The sequence below is a fragment of the Buteo buteo genome, chromosome 3, assembly GCF_964188355.1.
Source record: "Buteo buteo chromosome 3, bButBut1.hap1.1, whole genome shotgun sequence".
In the NCBI taxonomy this organism is placed as follows: Eukaryota; Metazoa; Chordata; class Aves; order Accipitriformes; family Accipitridae; genus Buteo; species Buteo buteo.
In genome coordinates, this window is record NC_134173.1 from 56126759 (window position 1) to 56147579 (window position 20821).

At 37.6% G+C, this 20821-nt stretch overlaps 1 protein-coding gene across 15 annotated transcripts in view; it reads right to left on the reverse strand.

Moving 5' to 3' along the window:
- The window catches only part of UBR5 (ubiquitin protein ligase E3 component n-recognin 5), a 96743-nt gene that overhangs the window by 62028 nt on the left and 13894 nt on the right, over nucleotides 1-20821 (reverse strand). For 12 of the 15 annotated variants that reach the window (XM_075023732.1, XM_075023725.1, XM_075023728.1 and 9 more), the window contains exons 2-8: nucleotides 14597-14641; nucleotides 14020-14101; nucleotides 13759-13835; nucleotides 12838-12957; nucleotides 9490-9679; nucleotides 7116-7275; nucleotides 217-366 (exon numbers count right to left, since the gene is read on the reverse strand). In XM_075023732.1, coding sequence (XP_074879833.1) covers nucleotides 217-366; nucleotides 7116-7275; nucleotides 9490-9679; nucleotides 12838-12957; nucleotides 13759-13835; nucleotides 14020-14101; nucleotides 14597-14641 — 824 coding nt within the window. The remainder of the gene's footprint in view (nucleotides 1-216; nucleotides 367-7115; nucleotides 7276-9489; nucleotides 9680-12837; nucleotides 12958-13758; nucleotides 13836-14019; nucleotides 14102-14596; nucleotides 14642-20821) is intronic. The other 3 variants (XM_075023736.1, XM_075023735.1, XM_075023734.1) reach the window with 2 other exon arrangements.

Here is a 20821-nt window from a genome sequence, read left to right on the forward strand (position 1 = left end):
ACATGACTATCAAGGTTCTTGCAGAACTTACCTGCTAATATTCAGAATTCATTAATAATTTTGATAATGAGTAACAGTCTATTTGTCTACTCTATATTTCACAACATATCACAGTCTACTTTCGCATTAAATCAGAATCTAAACCACCAGTGTGTACTATCACTAGCTTTTTCCACAGCAAACTACTTATTACAAAGAAAAAAGGTGCAAAATTACCTCTGGATGAGCCTAGCCTGGAAAGTGATGAGCGCCGAAAGGATGGATAACCAAAGTAACTAATATCTTCTGAAAACATAGCATCAGCATCAATAATGACACTTGGGTGAGCAGAATGTATGTCAGCATCCAGAAGAGACATAAGATCCTCTATAAGAGGAGACAAGGGTCTTAAGTGAATAATCAGCTACTTAAAACATCAGCTAGAGAGACCATCAACTAAACAAATATCAAAACAAAAAAATCCTATCTATTAATTGAATTTCTGCTCTTCAGATTCACCAGTGCAAACTCATGTGCCTCCTATGCAACCACATTTACAATCAAGCTTGGTGGACAAGTGAACAAAACCAGTTTCCCTACAAGAACTGCTCTGTCACTTATCTAACCACATTTCCCAAACAAGACTTGTCCAAAACACATTTTTCTGTAACCCAGAAATTCAAACTTTAGCCTGTCACTTGAAAGAACAAAGCACTAGGATAAGATAGATACATATACATAGATGTGCACACACACTCATGCACGGAATGCAGAACTCCAAAGATGACCTAGAATTAAGGGAGGACAGAATTCATGGTGAAAGCTGGCCTTCACAAAGCCACATCTTTGATGTCAAAGACTGTATGTTCCTCCACAGAACGTTTCTTTCAGAGAATGACGCACCTGTTTAATTCACAGGCTAGTAGAACAACAACTGTTATCTGGAAAAAGCACTATTTTTTAATACCATGAGTTAAAAAAAAGAAAAACAACCAAAACCAAAAAGATGAACTTAAATACTGTAACTGCCCTAGCTCTTACGTTAGAAAACTTGAGTTTCTCTGAAGTGCTGATCATGATTAAAGTATAAAATAGTTTCCTTCCTTTACTAAACTACAGCTACTATCCACACAAAAGAGGCCACTGAAAACTCATGTACTTTATTGAAGTCCAGCAATATGGACTGACAAGACAACTACACCTGACTACCATCTTGCTGCTACAGAAAGGACAGTCCTACTTCCTTCCTTCATCCCTGTTGGCAGGCACCTCCTTGGAGCAAGGTGGGATTTCTACATCTACTACTAGCACATTCACCTGGCTTGAAACAATACTTTGTAGAGTATAGAAGTAAGGTGGGAAGCAATCTTCAGACTGACTTAACTGGGTAGTCAGAGCTCCAAAAGTGGTGCCTCACCACACTCAGCAAAGCTGACCAGACCCTACTGCTGCCAAAGGAGACAGTTCTGCCCCTTCCCAAACTTTTAAGCAAATCTGACTAAAATACCAGGCTCCCCAAATTAGGTTTCAGCTAACACATGCAGGCACACAAACCTCACCACCATGCAAGGGAATGGCAGGATAGCTCCTTCTGGCAGCAGGACAACCTCATCTGCTTTAACCACTCATGAAGCTAACATGAGGCTATACACAGAGTCCCTTCAGAAAACACAGAGAGCACACATGTAATTTCAACACATCCAGTTCTCAGCCTCTACCTCATTGTCAGCATAAAACAAAATAGTGGCTAGAAATCAAGGTTTGAAGTTAAATATAAGTGTTCTTAACAGCAGGAACTGATTATTATGGGTCTTTTTCTCAGGATCTGTAATGAAGGCCGGCGGGGCGGGGGACACAAAAAGGAGAGAGTATCCAAAAACTGAACAGGAGCCAGAAGTCCAGTTTACAGCCAGTATTAATTCACTTTACTGTTCCACTTACTGATATTTAAAGCGTTAGACTTTCACATCCCCACATATCAGAATATTCATCCTTAAATTTCTAAACTCTCATCTCCAGGAAATATAACATACCAACTACAACCAGCTGCCCCCAGAAAAACAGCACTGTAACTAGTGAGTACTGTGGATTTCAAAGCAAGCAAGACCTGCACAAGTGCTTTTTGCATTAAATAAGTAATCCACAAGTGTAGTCTGTGCTTCTACAAGCACACCACTTGGGACTCAATGGTTCATGCAGTACATTTTAGGAAGTCATCCTTGACAGACTGCTTGGAAATCCTAGTACAAAAAAAAAAAAAAAAAAAAAAAATCAGATTTGGCAAACAGGCTCTGTGTCAGTAAAACACAACTCAGACTGGCCTTATCCTGCCTGCTACTTTATCTATTTTCCACTGGCTTTCCACAATGATAAATCAGCAGTACACCTCACCTTAAGAGTGTCAACTTTTAAGTACCAGACTTTAAGAGCTGCAAACACAGCTGAGACTCTGTTGTATCTCCCAATATTCACAGACTGCTCCTCTTCCCTCCTCCCACACCCACCACAACCATCTCTTCCTAGGTAAGCTCCAACCTCTCTACAGTCTAGCAACTTGTTCTCAATTTTTTTTGGTCACTACCCAGCCAAAAATTGCAAAAAACTTTGATGTCTTTTTAGGAGCACAATTGGCCAGTACAGAAAAGAACTCTCCAGACTCATTCAAAATGGATAATATGGCACTTTTTTAAAGGTAAGCTAAGCCAGAAATCCTCTTGACGGAAAATACACACTAACTTGTGACACACACATACCTTCCACCATGTTAGGTGACTTTAGTTTAGCTGTGTTTCCAAAAAGGAAAGTAAAAATTCAAGCCATCAGACTTGAGAACCAAAACTACGTGGGTTTTGGCTAAATGTGCATTAAGATAAGTGAGTAAATGAAGCCTTTTTTTACCCTCTTACTTCAGCTTCAAATCAGACTTTAATTTTCTTCCAATATTTCTGCAAAGAGATACCCCTTCTTCCATTTTCTATACCAGCAAACAGAGGTGCTGAAACCAGTAGGGATAGGAGCCAAATCCACTCCCCTTCAAAAATCACTGGAATTTTTTTAGTGCTCTGAAAACACAGATACTGCAAGGCTACATCCAGTTTAAGAATCCAGGGGAAAAAAACATTCTCTATGACTTTATTTTCCTGCTCTTCAGAAAAATCCCATGGGATGATATAATTCATCTCTTGTGCCATGTTAGACCAGAATCAGACCACACCCTTCACATTTAGATGTGGTAATTCTGATCAACCTATTTAGGTAAGAAAGTACCTAGGATTCACTAGTAAATACCATTGAAAATTGGAAGGAAAAGGATATCCAGTGCAGACAAAAGGAGAAAAAAAAAACCCTACCCCAAGTTCCAGTATGCACATAAGCAGCAATTCAAGTACTAAGAGAATTTTTATTTTCAGTAGCCTATGCATAGCATTATCACTGGATTCATTAACTAAAGGCGCTGCCTAGGTCAACTCCGATCTCAAGTTCGGCTCGCATTAAACCTTCTCCCTCAAGGGGGCAATCATAAATTCTCTCCCCGCTTCTCAGCTGCGTATTTTTATAAAATATTCAACAATTCAATGACTTCAGTATCTCCTCGTCTTTCAAGTTTGGATTAAATTGGCAAAACTGTGACAGTGAAGGGAAGGAAACATGTATTTTGGTTTCCTAGGAAACCTGACTCAAACAGAACTCCAGAACTCATTTCTTGATAAGATATATTTATTCAAAACATTACCCAACTAGAAGTTCATTTAAAAAAAAAAAAAATAAATAAAACAAAGAAAACCAAATCACACCAACAAAACCACAGAAAAAAAACGTACACCAAATTGTTTTCCCCAGAGGCAAGCCACTGAACTGATACTATGCTGTGCTCTGGTTCCCATCTCCCCTCACTACAAGACAATACAGTAAGTACTACTGCAATACCAGCTCATCTCTCTTCTCTCCTTTAAAAGAAAAAAAAAAAAAAAAAAAAAGATTTTTAAACAAGCTCATCTCAATTCCAAAATCCAAAGTAGTCTGGATGTTACCAAACCTATGTTTCACAAGTCCCACTAGCAAGAACCCACTATATCATGCAGAAGTTACTGAGCAAGCATGCACACCTCTGAACCATACAAACAACAAAACATTTTAACTTCCACAGAACATCTATACAGAAGATTCACAGAACATAAAACCCAGTAGAAGCCTCTAACAATACAACTTGATGTGAGCTGGAAAATTAGAGACCTTTAAGTCTTTTCTGTGCTACATGATTTTTTTCTATGTAGTTTTCACCTTGATTATTTTCCTCATGTATTTGTTACGTACCAACTGAACCCACTTCCTCTCTGCTAACGACCATAAAACAAAAGAAACAGGACTAGATTACAGAAGGCAAAATCAAAGTACATAAGGCTCCAAAAATAAATATCCAAGAGACACTTATTCAAGGCAATCTGTACAGAAAAGTAAAGTTCTGCTCTTCACTTAAGACATTTTCCAGAATTCAGGAAGAACTGAGACATGTTTTTTGTTACCTTAAAAAAATTCAGATGCACAACCTTTACAATACTAACTGGAATTATCACAACTGATATATTAATGAAATTATGATGTATTAAACAAGAATTTATTAATTTCACAGTGGTTGGAAAGTATCTTAGGGGTTTTTTTAATTTTTATTTTTATTTTTTAAGTCAACTGTAAATTAGTGGTTTTAAAAAAGCTTCTCTGTCTTGGAAGGCTTAGAGGAATAACCCCTAAATTTAAGGGTCACAAAGCACCACACATGCAGAAGGGAGAAAGTAAAAATTAGCATACACTTTTAATCAAAATGCAAGAGCCTCAAAAGTCCTGAGGCAAAAGTAGTCTTGTCATTGGCTTTTTTTTGTGCTTGGAAAGAACAAAATCAAAAAGTTTTAAAGCATAATTTGACATAATTGAAGAAAAAAATATTCTTTATCTTTCAGAATCATTACTAAAACCTAAGAATTGAATGCATATAGCATTTATAGTTATCTACAGTTTTCTTTAACAAACTCTGATGTTACAGTTCCAAAAGAGCATCCAGAGGTGAGATGACAACTGAAAGCAAGAGTGCAAGAGCAAGTTTCTAGAGCAAAAGACTTAAAAAAAGGTTCTACGTAGTTCTGAAGGACAGAGTGTTGGTGTTTTTCCAGAGTGCTATAGGCAAGTTTCTCTGGCCATCAGGTTTTCCTGAAAACCAGCCTGCCTGCATGGTTATGTGACACAAGCAAGGACTGGTAATCTGTACTATTTAATGTACCAACAGTAGATTCATAACAGCACTGACTACTGTTCAGCTAGACTTTTCCTACTGTTTTGATCACATTCAGATATCAAATTAATTCATTTCTGTGCAACAAACTTATTTTTTCCCATAAAACTGAAATAAATTAAGCCAGACAGAGACGGCATAGCATGTTCTACAAATTGCAAATTACATCTTTGAAGACTGAAGTTTCATTTCCCACAAGAACCAGGGAAGAGCTAGCCCAGTTTCTCTGTGGGGTAAAAGAAAAAAAAAGAGAAAAAATACTAATATCAGGGGGCTGCAATCTCGTGTAGGAAAGATTAGTCTAAACAAGGGAGAAGCTTTAAAAATTAAGCCAAGGCCAAAACTGTTTTCTGGACAGCTAGTGAGGACAGTGAAACTCTGTTTACTACTTTAACGTATCTCAAATACAAAATACGCACAGACTGTAGCACAGGCACATTCAAATAAAAGTTACCAGTCATAGGTTGTCAGACAGTCCTTATTAACTGATCCTGATGATCTCAAGAGGTACTAAGAGAATAGTTAATGCTGTAGAAAGCTGGTTAGTATGGTTAAAAGGAACATCTATTGTAAATGATTACTAACAGTGATTTATCTTCTGAAGGCTGGTTCTGGAGGAATGCATTCAGGTATGCTTAGAGTAAGAACTCCTACTTTGAATACTTGGAAAGAGTTAAGAGAATTTACTTCCTCCAATGCATCTGTCTAATGCTATTAAGCTAATTACTAAAAAACAAGACTCAAATTAAAGATTTTTTCACCCCTTTCACCAGAGGATTCTTAATTCTACAGCAAAATAAAGCAGCTTGACAGATGCAACTAAAACTAGAAGAGGCAAAATGAGATACAAAGCCTTTGCTGCAGAACAAAAAAGCCTGTGTCTAATCACATGATTGACAGGATAAAGATGGAGGAAGCCCATGAACCTTCCTGGTGAACCAGATGAGCAGAAAAAAAACGTTTATTAGAAAAATATCAAAACATCATTTTGACACACAGAAAGAAAAGCTAATATGTAGTCAGAGTTCGGATGTGTTCTCTTCATGCAGTGTACCTAACACAAACATTAAATTTGGCTGCTATGTTTTCAAATGCGTTTACTCAGCAAGAAAAGATTACATAAATTATTTAGCCAATGCAAAAAAAGACTCAAAGTCTTTTATAAAAAGCAATTCTATGGGACAGACAATATTTAAAAAATATCTGGACTTCAATTACAGCATTTTACCAGTATAGCCAGAATACTACAGCATTTATGAAGGGAACCTGAGATGAAGAATAAATTATCTATCTAACTCTAACAACTGTAAGCTGTTTTGCCCTCACTTGAGGCATTTTGGTTAGAAAAAAGCTGTATAATTTTTGCTCTAAAAACTGCTTTATCTTAATTATATATGTTAGTAGTAAAAAACATGCAAGTCACTAGAAGGTTTTAGAATTAGCTTTTATGAGCAAGCCACACAGCAGTCTCAGCATCTCGTTGAGCAGCAAAATACAGACGTTAAGTAATGCTGATGTTACAAAGCCTGGGATCCTAAAAAAAAAAAAAAAAAAAAAACACAAAACAAAAAAAAAAACCAACAAAAAAAAACCCAAAACAAAACAAAAACAACCAAAACCCGACTTTCCTGCCACCCACAAACAGGGTCAACAGTTATTCTTCAATGCCTAACCTAATCCCTCAACACATCCCAGTGCATCTTTTGTTTTGCGCATCTTTAGACTTTGCTCCTATAAGCAAGAACTGTCTTCGCTGCATACCTTGCACACCACGGAGCACGCTGTCAGTATTTAAATACAGAAAAATAAGAACACATTGGCATTTTCTTATCAAAAGTTGCAGGATACAAACCTCCAGGAAGATATGATTCACTTGCTGTGTCATCCCCATCATCTCCATCTTCATCATCACGACTCAACAAATTATTTACAGCAAGGTTTACATCCAGATTTGTTCGCTGGAGTTCCCGAATAATAATACTTCTGGACTTTCCTTGTAAAACAACTTGTGCCTATAACAGCAGAGTATAATTGGTTACTGGTCATTCTCAGCTCACCGACCACCATTCATAAGAAAAGAATGCTTAATTCTGCAAGAAGTCTAATAAAAAACAAAAGTCAATCACAGTACATGCAGACAAAGGCTTACATACATTTGTCACAGTATTTTGTGCTAGATAGTCAACCTTCTCTCAGTTCAAGTTAGTCCACTGAATTCCAACTTTGGTGCTGAATTTCCTAATGTAATCTTAGAATCTACTTCTTGAAACGCTTAATGCTGTAGTTAAAGGATAAGCAAAATCTGGTTTTGAGAATGTTCTGCATGCTTCTGTAAAAAGTGTTTAAACTTACTATGTCAATCAGCAGAGTTTGCCAACCAACTTGTTCTAAAATTACACCTCAATTCCTGTCTTTTTGACAGTGGTTTCTCTTTCCACTGCCCTTCAGTATGTAACCACCTTACTCCCTCTTTTTCTCATCATTCTGTTTCTAAAGGCTTATCTTCAGCAGTTTCTGCAACATTTAGATTAGCAAAGTGCAAATGCAGAAAAAACCTTCCAAATGTGAAACAGATGCAATGAATTTACAAAAACCAGAAGCATTCTGGTCTATCCCACTAACCCTCAGACTCAGAGCATTTTGTTTTTCCAGATAGACTACCCTCTATTGAATGCCAGAGAAGATGACAGAGTTCTAGGAGATCACAAACTATGTGAACAAGGTCAAAAACCAGTACTGAATGTTTTCATAACACAGTAAAAATGAGGCACACAAAAAAAAAAAAAGGGGGGGGGGGGGGGACGGGACGGGACACGACATTTTAACAGCACACAAAGGTAAGCTTTTTGTCGTTATATTGTATGACAGACCTTTACAGATTTTCGAGACATGGTAGAATTTGTTACATAGACCAGCTGTGAAGATCTTTCCCACTGGTCTGCTTTAGACTTACCCCCAAAATGTTTTAGACACCTTCTGTTTTAAAGGTAGACAAAGTATGGGGTTTTTTTTTTGGAAAAAAAAAAAAAGCAAAATATCATAGCAAGAGAAGCAAAGTTAAAATTTCACCAACAAACCATATGTTAGATTACAGAATGGAACTGTCTGGACCAAGGGATATTAGTCTGCTTTTCTATTTCAGGTAAGGTATCAAGGATGTCAGTAAACACTCAAAAGAAACTTGGAGGTGAACAATTAAGTCAAAAAATCCCCACCACTCCACAGTTGAAAGAGACCGCTGGAGGTCATCAACCAAACCACTTCCTGAAAGCAGAGCTAACGTCAGAGTAACCAACACCTCCAGTATCCTGCCTCTGTGAAGGGAGAAGCTCCCAGCTTTTACAGGTGTTTGAGTTCAAAGAGAGAAAGAAACTAGAAGCCAGTCTGTCACTGGTGGGACTGTAGATATCTTGCCTGCTATCTCCCATCTTGTGCCAGTCATGCTATAGGCCATTGAAAGCATGCAAGCACATTATCTTTGGCCTAGCAACTAACACCCGTATTAGAAATATAGACCAGCAACTTGTTTTGAACTAAGAATTAAAATGCATTAACTAGTCACATATTTTGAATCTATTATTTTCTTCAAACATGGTGAAAAACATTATTTTAACAAACTCCACTTAATCACACAATGCAAAGTCCATCAGCTTATTCAGGCTTTAGTGCATTAAGATGCAAAAGCAGAGCAACTTATACCCAACATTCATCAGTTACATTTATAAAAAATTAAGTAGAGGTGCCCATGAAGAAAAATTATAAGTATTTTAAAGAGACTAAACATGTTTACTGTCTTTCATTTAGATCTGAAATGGATCACTCCTTTTATCAAAAAAGAAAAAAAAGTCAACTTGCCCCCCTTCCTTATACTCCTTCAAGAAACTTAACTTTATTAGCTACATGCTTGATACAATTCTCAAATATCTGATTTTCTCACTACATCTTCCATCTGCAAATGAACAATGCATGACATTCCTCATCTAGATTAAACACATACCTTGTCTTAGTGGAATTTTGGGAAACGAAAATTCTAGAATCCGAAAGAAGTCTATCACTCACACAACACATTTACGAATAAAAGCAATTCAGCTAGAGAAAGTCAATCTTTTCAACTACATGCCATTACTCCTTGGAGAAAATGTAGTATTATTACAATACATCCCTGTTCACGTGCTACAAGAAAAGTCCCCAGGTTTTTGGCAACAAGTAGTTTCTAGCTCAAGTACCTGTGAAATGAGTTCCTCTGGAATGACTGATGCTGGAATCACTGGCTGTGGTTGACTCCCCAGCAGTCCAGATCCTCTATCACGTCCTGTACGTATAACTCTGGTCTGCCTTCGAGAATCTCGAGCTCCAGCAGACGATCTACCAGAAGATCCTCCTCCACTTCCACCAACGCCTGAACTCCAGCGACTTCTAGAAGAGTTAGATTGTAATATTTATTTTTTATATATATATAGCAGCATACTTTGGGGACTACTTCAAGAAGTAACTCTTTAGTTCTATTATTAATACCTTATAGACAGTCTCTGAAAAATACTGCAGATTGACTTCATAGACAAACACTATGAAAGTATCTCTCAAAACTAGTAAGAACAAGAGCACCAGGCAATTGATAGAAGTTCTGAATTACACAGAAGAAATATAAAACAGGACTCCAACTGGAAGTTGCACTTTTTCCTACTCATACAGTTGTGTAGATGTATACCTACATAAATACATGCATGTACCAATTCCCCAGAGTCTCTAAAAGCAACAGTAGCAGCAGCATAACATCTAACACTTGGCTGTTAACTTCCTACTATAAAAGCACATATGCAGCAGCTTCATGGTCGGCAGACTGTGTCTGACAGAAGGTCACTATACTCAGATGGGTCTTCTAAAATTTCTGAGACTTGATTTACATTAAGAAATTGCTTAGGATTACACTGGAAAAATCAAGTAATCTACTGCAAAACAAATCTTACACTAGATAGTTCTCTGATCCTCATGGATGGTTTTCAAGAGATGCTCTACTCTGAACCTATTCCTACTGGAGGATTCAACATCAACTGTATACATTGCAAAAACATGCCTAAACTGACTGAACATTTTTTTCATTTCTATGAGTCAGTATCAAAACAAGGGAGTAAAAAAGGCAATGATTTGTAGAAATAGACAACTTGCCATCATTACAACTTTCCACTAATCTTAATACCACAGAACTGTGTCAACTGAATCTGTTCTGGATGTAAGACTAGATACCCTGTCGTCATGAAAGGCTAAACGAGTCTAATTTGTACTTCAAGGTTAGCTAAGCTTTGTTGTACAAATCTACCTTAAAGGATATTGGATATGGTATTATTGCTATTTAATAATCAGTATCAGCAGCACTTTCCTGCTCTCAACCACCCTAATCAGTCTCCTTTCAAGAAAAACATTTAAAATAAGACAAGAAAAAAAAAAGGCATGTACTCTGAAACAGCATCTAATAAATTCATGTTAAAAGTATACCACATGTATCTATAAGAGCTAATTAAGTAAGAATAATTGTCTTACATTTCATGGCTTAAGTTGATTACTAACATCCTTCTCTTCTTTTTGTTGTTTTGTTTTTTGGTTTTTTTTCCTCCTGACAAGGCCATGCAATCACAGCATAACTAAACTATCTGCCTAAGACAAGGCCCTGTCAGAGATGTCTGTTTTCAGGATTCTAGCCAGCAACCACACAGACAATGACAAGATAAAAAGCAATTCAACGATCACTTTAGGAAAAGTCTTGTCTCGTGAGTTAGAAAGAGAGCTCTAAAACAAACAAACAAAAAAAAACCAACAAATAAAAACAAACAAAAAAGATACTTGAAAGTGGAAAAAAAAAACAAACCAAAACCAAACCAAAGAAGAATGTGTCATTTTAAATAAAACAAGCTAGTTAATCTGTTCCTAAAGGTGGGAAGGGTGCTGAGGGGAAAAGAAGGGGGCTGAGGGGAAGTCAAATTCTTCCTATACAACAATTCTCAATTCATCTCTCAGCTGGGAAGATGTGGGCTTAAGGAAAAGGTTACGTATTAGATTTTAATACTTATTACAGATACATTTTCTACTTTAAGTTATAAACTATCAATGACAGACTTAAGACATCTAACAGTTAAATCCATGTAATTTCACGTAATAATTCAAATATTCCAAGTGTGTCCTAACTTGGTCCTGTTATAGAGAAAAAAAGGATGCAGCTATTCCTATGAAAGCTGTCTAAACCTAGAATAAATATTAATATAGAATGGAAATCTTTCTGCTCATTTCTGCTCACCTACTAGTTTTCCACATCTTTCCACTGCCCACTAGCATGCTAGCAATTTTCTAAAACCAGTGATCTAATCTAAGGACTCCACAGTTTGAATGTTTTTAGACTCCATTTATTAAGTTAAGTATTCCCTTCATTTAACAGAGCAGTTATAGTGTCTAATGCCACTTTTCTAGTTCAGTGACTTTTCAACTACTAGTTCTGAAACATGCAAGGGAAGAAATTAGGAACTCTTCAGGGTTGGTCTCCTAAGCACATAGCTTCAAACAATTTTAACTGGTTATGCTCAGGTAAAAATAACAAGGAAAAAAGTCTTACACTTTCCACAGTAAGTTTTTAAACATGACAATACCAGTTTGCCTCTAAAGTTTAACACATGGATTTTAGGTTCACATGCATAAACGTTTCACAAAAAGTTTGGGGGGCATGTAAAGGGGTGGATTATCTTTCATGCAACTAATCCCCAGATGAAATTAGCTTATTTGGTAACATAAACAACATACTCATTCTGTGGAAAAGCTGTAGTTCCTCCCTCTTAACAAATCATTCACATGCAGAAGCCACAGTTTGTAAATGCAATTCTCCTTACTACAGTTAGTAGCCTTAGTAAGCAGCACTGTTCAGTATGTCTTACAAAAGCATGTAACGAAGAGTTCACTGTGAAGATTAATTTACATTGCTATATAAAGGGACACCATCAATTTTAAAGCTAATGATAAAAAAATTGAACCTGTATAGTACATTTGGTATATAAGTACAATTTTAAAGGTTCTGAGTGACAACCTCTTCCAGATGTTCCCTTCCTATTACTATGTATAAGACCCCAACTAACAAGACACTGCTCCTTACTTGGGGTGGGGGAGAGGAAGGCACAATAAAACTGGGCACACAAAGGTCTGCAAACACAGATAATTAAGATTCTTCCTGCATAAATGCACTCATTTTACCTTATGCTGCTAGCCTATCAGCATTTAAATTGATAGTGTCCCTCCAAAAAACTGCTTTTCAAAATCAAGGAACTAAAAAAAAATGTTCAAAAAAAGACAACACAGCCAAAACCAAGTTATTCTTCACACATATAGGAAGAACTCTCTGTATCCTAGGTACTGAAGGGTCACTTACATATCTGTTATTTTAACCAAGTCAATTATTTTTTTTATTATACCCTACCTACACAACTGCTGTAATTATACGTTCCCTTATACATACTGCATACAATTTATATATGTGTATACACATATACTCAAATATGGAACAAACAGATTGCAGCCTCAATCCTATCAAAACTTACCCAAGGGTGTTGCCTGCCAGTCTGCCCAGAGTTTCAGAACCAGACAGAAACCATGGGGAGTCACTAGTCCTGCCTGGCCTGGATGTCCTTCCTGCCCCTGAGCCACTGCTCAACTTTGAACTGAAAGTAAAAGATGGTAAATCAGTCACAAAACAATCCCAAATGGGTTAAGAACAAAACCTGGAATCCCAGGTCTAAATTCTCAGGGACTTAGTCTGGTAACATACCAGCTTAAGCAACACCCTTGGGGAATATTCCAAACTAATCTAACTGTATATTAAGAGGTACGCTGGAAAAAGAAAGTGGAAAGCATGCCTAACAGATCTTATGTACATTGGCAATCCATAATAGCACAGTTGCAAATACATATTAAGCTAATTAGTAATTTGAGTTAGCCACTGTGCTAAGTATTCAGTTAGCGTATATGTATAAATTGTAATCACCACGTGTTCTATCCATAAACCTTAGCCTGCGTATGCTACTTCAATATTAAGAAGTGGTTTACATTCAAATATGAACCATTAAATACTCCTATTAAGGGAGACTTACCTGGACTGAAGACAACAGGTCTAGAAAGTGAGCCTCTCCAGGTGGGACCACTTTCAGAGTGGATTCTACATGAAGCTTAACAGTTTAACACAGTTTCTTTCACAAGGATTATTTTTGGAGGGGTTTGTTTCTTGAAGTTAAAGAGATCCTGTCTCATTTCTTTTAGAATCACATCTACTATTTATTCCTACACCAGTTTGACAAGCTAAGCTGTTTGGCTGCATCACCATAACCATTATGTATCTACTCAAAATACCCATACCAAAGGCAATCTAGTTTAAAAACAAACAAACAAAAACAAAACCAAAAAAGAAGCCAAGCTGCTTATCCAGTTCAAAAGAATGATTTAATATGAAGAAAAGCATTTCTTACCCATCATTATTATCAGGTTTACCCAATTCCAATCTGTCTGGTTGAACTGAAAAACCAATCCTGCAGACTCTACCATCCTGTATTTAAAACAAGAAAACCAAGTGTCCAAAATTGAAATGTAAGACAAGCTACAGAAAAAAATACAAACAAAAACAAGTCTTCAGTTATTGAAGAATGTTGATCAATTTGATGTTAGAAGAAATAATTTTAACTGTGTGGTTTCAAGTTTATTATCTATCTGAGCAGATTTAAATAATTTACCTCAAGAAGAAATGCAGCATGATTTGGTCCCACCACACACTGTTTAATAGTGGCCTGTTCCAATACATTCAAAGGGGGGTGGCTGAAAACAAAAAGTGAGCATGTATAACATTTTTAAAGTCTGAAAAAATTAAAAACAAGTAGCATATAGAAGGAACAACGTGCAGTGACAGTTGACGGTTACCAATATAAAAACATTCAAGAATGGCTAAACATGTGCATTAGTTGAAGCAGCTATGATGTGGTTTTGGTCATTAAGCACAGAAAATGCAGAACAAAACCTTAAAAGATGATAAGTTTTCATTTAATTTGATCAGCAACAAACATCAGGGGTTATACTTCAAATTAAGGAGTCATTTCATAAGGAGGGTATTTAATAATATCATTTATGGTAACTGGAAACCTAACATTTTCTTCCTAATACAAGAACTGTGTTATCTGAAGCATTTCTGAACTTCGGTATTCGTAGTATTGAGGCTTTCTAAGAATATATCTACAATCTAATCATTTACTTCTTGTTGCTGTTGAAAAATTGTACTTTCCTAAATGATTTACAGCAGCCTGTGATATGCCTTACCTGTTTAAATTATATTTGTTCAGCTTCTCTGAAACTTCCCTTAATCTGAAACGAAAAGAAATTAAGCTGTCGATTGAAAGACATCCCCCACAGCACACAACAACCACTTGCATTGGGTTTGTGTGGCAAGGCTTTGGTAGTGGGGGTTACAGGGGTGGCTTCTGTGAGAAGCTGCTAGAAGCTTCCCCCATATCTGACAGAGCCAATGCCACCCGGCTCCAAGATGGACCTGCCGCTGGCCAAGGCCGAGCCCATCAGAGATGGTGGTAGCGCCTCTGTGATAACATATTTAAGAAGGGAAAAAAGTTGCAGCTGACACAGAAACGGCAGCCGGACAGAGGAGTGAGAACATGTGAGAAACAACCCTGCAGACCCCCAGGTCAGTGAAGAAGGAGGGGGAGGAGGTGCTCCAGGCGCCGGAGCAGAGATTCCCCTGCAGCTCCTGTGAAGACCCTGGTGAGGCAGGCTGTCCCCCTGCAGCCCAGGGAGGTCCACGGTGGAGCAGATCTCCACCTGCAGCATATTTACAACATTACAGGAACAACTTACCACACTTAATGAAGCTCTATGTAAATACTACTTGGTGCTGGAAGTCTGTGTAAGAACTGGATGGTGTTCAGCTTCAAATCAGGTTTTTGTTTTGGAGGTTTTTTGCTTTAGAGTTTTACCCTTCCACCTACTATCTTGGCACAAACCCCATGTTTTCTTGCATTTCTATGTGTTTTGTAAGTCACTATCAAAAAGCACTGCTCCTGCCTTGTTACCACCATTTACAACTTTACACACCAAATGAGCAGATGAAGCAATGAGCATTAACTGTAGATATACTTGTGTTTCCTCATATAAGCTTGAATACAGTATCCCAGAGTAGACAGGATTATAATTTTCTAGGAAATCCAAGTATGTGGCACATTAGTGCCAAAAATATGACAGTAAGTTCTCCAAAACAGAAAAGACAGGAAAACAGATGTGCAAAAGCCAGCATCAAAAGGGACGAACAACAAACTTTGACTAATAGAAGAAACAATCCAGAGAAAATTCACTATATATAGGGTTATGTAAAATATCACCTTTACTAAAAGGGAAAGAATGTTTCCAAAAGTACTTCCATTTCACTTTCATGACACCTCACCAAATGGAAGAGCAGAACCCAAAAAAGGGGCCAACCTGTAGACCACCCCTGCTTAGAGTATCTGGTGTTCAAAAGTGGAAACCAACACAGTAATTTCTAATCCACTTAGAAAAGATCCTCTCCAGGCAGTAAAGATACTCTCTTAGCATCAGGCAGGCATTTCAGGTAAAACTTGGGCTCCTTTCTTCCCAAAGATGATAAGCAATCTGAAAAAGCTCCTAAATAGCTTCCAATTTTAGTTACAATGTTCATATTACATTAAGTTATAAAACCGAGATGAATCCTGTAAAAATAGCACAAGGTCTTCCTAATTAAGAAAAAAAAATCCCAACTTTGGTACCATGTTCATCCTAGCATTCCACAAATCTCCTTCTTAATCAGCAATACCTTTCTAAACCTAAGAAGACGACATGGCACACCAGCACAGTTTTCCTCTGTCTGAATCCATGTCTTTAAACCCTTTCTTTTTGCTTGCTTCACTTCAGTTTCTACTGAAGTGCTATGGACAACTGAAGTGCTATTCTACAAACTGCTATGGACAACAGACTTCAGTTACTTGCAAACCCTGAGCATGAGAAAGAATACAGATTAGAGGTCCGAACAGCCAAATCTTAAGGTTATCAATAGCATTTAACTCTAAAGCCCTTCTCCTGAGGGGAAAAAAAGAAAAAAAACATATATGTCTGTTTGAGAAACAAGATAATTTATACTGATAGAAATAACTTTCAAGCACAAGAAGAAAGGAACAGTGAAAGGACAGCAAGAAGGAAGTGAATGTGCTTAGAATCGCCTTTTGCTATCCAAGCCAAGCTGCTGGTGTGTAAGTAGGCAATTTCACACTCCCAATTTCCAGCCACAACTACTCCACACAGGCCAAGATTACATACATAGATAAGGTTTCTTGTGAAGACAACCCACAAAAGGGAGAGAACACAAACTTCACATCTGCGTGAAAGGTACCCCACAAGAGTGAACTACTGTGGGAGAACAGGGAATGACCGCTGAAGATGAATGGCATACACTCCACAGCTTAATGTACAGTTTTAGAAAGCAAGCAGGGATCTGCTGCATAATATATGACAAGTTAAACATCCCTGAAGTTTCGTGTCTTAAGTTTATTGCCTAACAGTTTCCCACAGGAATCCTGAGCAGTTTTCCATTAACATTTTTCCCCTTGGTAAGCATGAGTAATAATTACAGAATAGGAGAACCTACCTTTTAAGTTCATTGCACTGCCTATATGAAAAGCTGATGGCAAATAGAGCAGCGCTTTTGGAGATGGTTACTAGACTAGTCTATTAGCAACGTTTAAAGCTTCCTTACCTGAGCTTTGTGCCACAAAACTTGAGCGCCACCAAAGAAATAGACATTTTTCAAATTGTAAAAAATCATCATAATCCTTTTTTACTTGTAAAAAAATAATGAAGTGATAGCGAAGGAATATGCACACAAAGCTAAGACCTGCATACTCAGTGAATCTATTAGTAAGTAACACCAATCTCAAAAGAGTAGGTCTATCTGCAACAAGCATAGGTCAAAAGAGATCTAACGTTATTGAAAAGTGGCTGCTGTCAACATTTAAGGGGAGGGAGCAGAGAAGGATGTAAGCAATAAAGCTGAAAGTACTAAAGTCTCTACAGAAGGGGAGGGGGGGGGAGTACCAACTATCTCACCCCCCCCCCCAACCATCTCATACACAACTGCTGTAATAGCACAATTATCAAGTACTGCCTAATAAGCTTAGAGATCCATGAGAACTTGAATTTGACGCAGAACACCACTGAGTGAAAAAGGAGTAGTTCCCCAGCACCACATCCCTGTTGGGCAGCTGCTGGTTTCACCCCCAGTCCTCCCCCTTCCTTGTGCTGCAAGCAGCATTCACATGAACACCAGTCACAAAACTGAGCCAGCAGAAAAACAAGAGTAAAGCAGAAAGATGCGTTTGTATATTCTGTATGGAGAATATGTTTGCTCAAATAAAAACTCTAAATAATTTCACAAAAACATTTCCTGCAGCAGTCTAAGCCTTTCTACTTGCACAGTTGCATAGTATGGTACTACCAACCCTCAAAACACATATTTAAGAGCAGGTTAATTTTAACAATACAATTCAATAATTTCAGCTGATGGTGCACTGGAGGAAGAGGTACAGGCAGAGATGACTTAATCAATTCTTGCATTAAGGAAGGTCAACGCTTCCATTGAGACCTTTCTGTGGTAAAATGAATCTCTGATATTAATGCCTGGACAGGCTAAACTTTGAAAAATTCTCATTAAAGGCAATTGAACTATTTCAAAGGATGAAGTTAGAAGCAACATGTAATTTGCTCATGAACACATTTTTGGGGAAATGCACTAGCTTGCCACACTTTTAGACAAAAAATTTAGTGATGATGGCTCCTGTGTTAAGACACACATTCTTTAAATAACCCTATTACAATTCATTCAAAAACAGTTGTGATGAAAACAAAAACTCAGTTTGTCCAAACCAAGTAGGGATTGCTTTGATTTTAAGTTTTGCAGCTACAATTTCTAGCCTCTCCAAACTGACCAGAAGAGAAGGCAACTGTGCTCACACTAAGCAACCGAAGAGGCTCCAGGTCAGGACTACAGGAGCTCAGACTCCACAAGTGACGCTTTTATTCATAACAAGGTATTACTTCTCTCAAAATACATTTCTATTTCCAGAGAAGTTTATCTGAGGACCCATCCTTCCACCACATCTTGCTTTTTAAAACCAAGTTAGGTTCAAAAATGCAAGAGCTACAGTAAAACTCCACTTCAAAATACCAAGTATTTTATAGAAAAACTGGACTTCAGTACATTTTAAAGTAATTTTACCCTATTTAAATGAGTGCTTAAATCCACAAAAGCAAAATCCTTGTTTACAACTTGTGCTTTTACCCAATTTGTAAGAATAAAAAACTTCTGTTTTAAAGTAGGCAGGCTGTCCTGAGATTTTTTTTTTTTAAACGACGCTATAGACTTCTGTAATACATGTTCACCATGCTCAGCTCCCTGCACCAGTCTGTCAGCAGCAGTCCTACCTCGCTAGTGATCCTGCAGGAATATTAATCCTTCTCAAATATTTCCATCGTGCCAGCAACAGTTCACAGACCAACAAACCGTAAGACATAAGCAGAACTTTCCTACTGCTACAACTTTAGAATAGTGCAATGAATGTATGCTCATCCATCTCCCTGTGTTAGGAAACCAAGTTACAAAAATAAAGAAAAAAAACCCCCACCTACATCTACACACAGTGAACATCTGCAAGACCTTCTCAAGCAGTCAAGTAACATAAAAAGCATAGCGCACTGTAAATAGAAATCTCATGTAGCAAGATTTACATATTTTTCCCCTCAAAAAGTTAAAAAGAAACAGTATTTACAGGCGTTAATATCTAATCTGACATTTTGCAGCTTTGGTCAAATAAAAATAAATGTGCTAGATGTACTGTTAAGTATTAGAACAATTTCTGCCATCTCAAAGATGAATTTCTGTAATGATATAAAGCAAGCTATTTTTCATTTTTCTTTGTAACTGTAGTCTAAATTTTTAAGTGTCAGGTCTTTAAAGAACACATAGTAAAAATCACTGAAGCTAAGCAACGCAAACACAGGATTTAACCACAGAGATGTAAAATAAAATGCTCCCATGCTGCATGTCTCCAGAAGGAATAAAGTATTTCTGTACTCAGCAAGTAACACTACAGGGTCCCAGACACAATATTCAGAAGATTGTCTTGGATTTTTCTGAAGCTGCTCCTTTATAGCCTTAAAAAATTATTTGTACACTTTAAAGTTAAAATATCAGGCAGGGGACCCACCACAAGAGCTTTCCTCACTTCAGCACCACATGGTGATGGTAAATTGCAGAGGAGGAAAAGGAAAGGTACATATTAAAAAAAAAATAAATAGCTTGATATGATGAACAACTTTGAGTAGGGAAATTAAAAATAAAACTAATTTAGGCCTGGTAGATTCTTCTAAGTGATCAGGCCTCTTTAAGACAACTTAATATGTCAATGAAGTCTGTAAGCCAACAAACTTAGGAGACTTTCACACCAGCGCAGAAAGAAGTACACAAGAACTGATACAATGCTTTTCCAAGAGTAGGATAACAACAAGCAGATATCCAAGGTGGGGGTGGGGGGTGGAACCAAACAACTCAAGCACTGGAAAACAGTATTGAGTAACATATCTATCAACACTTAAAAAGTAAATACAACCTTCATCTCCATCCCTCAGCTGAGACCCTGAAGTGCTCTGAGCACAGGGAGCCAGACCCAAGGAGGCAGCTATGTGGCCAGTTAACAGGTTTTAGCCCTGCAGAGCTGCACAGCCTGCAGATCAAAGCCCTTTCACACCTGCCTATCCTGAATCACAAGGAAATGAACTCCTGTACCTGTCTATTGGTGTCATGAAAACAGAGTCTCAGAAATGCAGAAAATGAACACCAATAAGAAGCTTAAGTGAGTATGTTATCTTTGTTTCCTGATCCTGATCTCCTGATTCCACGACATCCCAGGATGTCATGGACACTGGATGCTGTCATTGATGTGAAGTCACATCCAGCTATCTTCCATGCCATAATACAGCATACAAAAAGATCCATCCCACCCCTGATTGCCATGTCAGACATCAGAAAGCAGTTTCCAAAGGGACAGCCTTCCACAGTTCCTGTGCCAAACACCTTTCTCCCAATGGAATAAATGAAGAAATAAAGGTGGAAAACCTCTTTTCCACCAATGAGTAGGAGGAAAGTGCCATGGGAGGGGAGGAGGGCAGAAGAAGGTTAAAGTGTGCTTTAAGTCATTCTGGGTAGGAAGGGGGGAGCATCCATAAAAAAAAAAAAAAAAAAGCTAAAGTACTACACAAAAGCAGGCAATAATATTATCTGTAGAAAATACAAAGTGATGCACATTAAAAAAAAATCCCAAGCGCAAGTACAAAATGACAGCCTCCAAGTAACCAATACTACTCAGCAGTAGGGTGGGACAACATGTTTAGACTATAATGCACAGATCACCAAAACAAATAAGATGACAAAGAAAGTCATTGCTCCACTCTGTCAGTAATCAGGCGTACCAT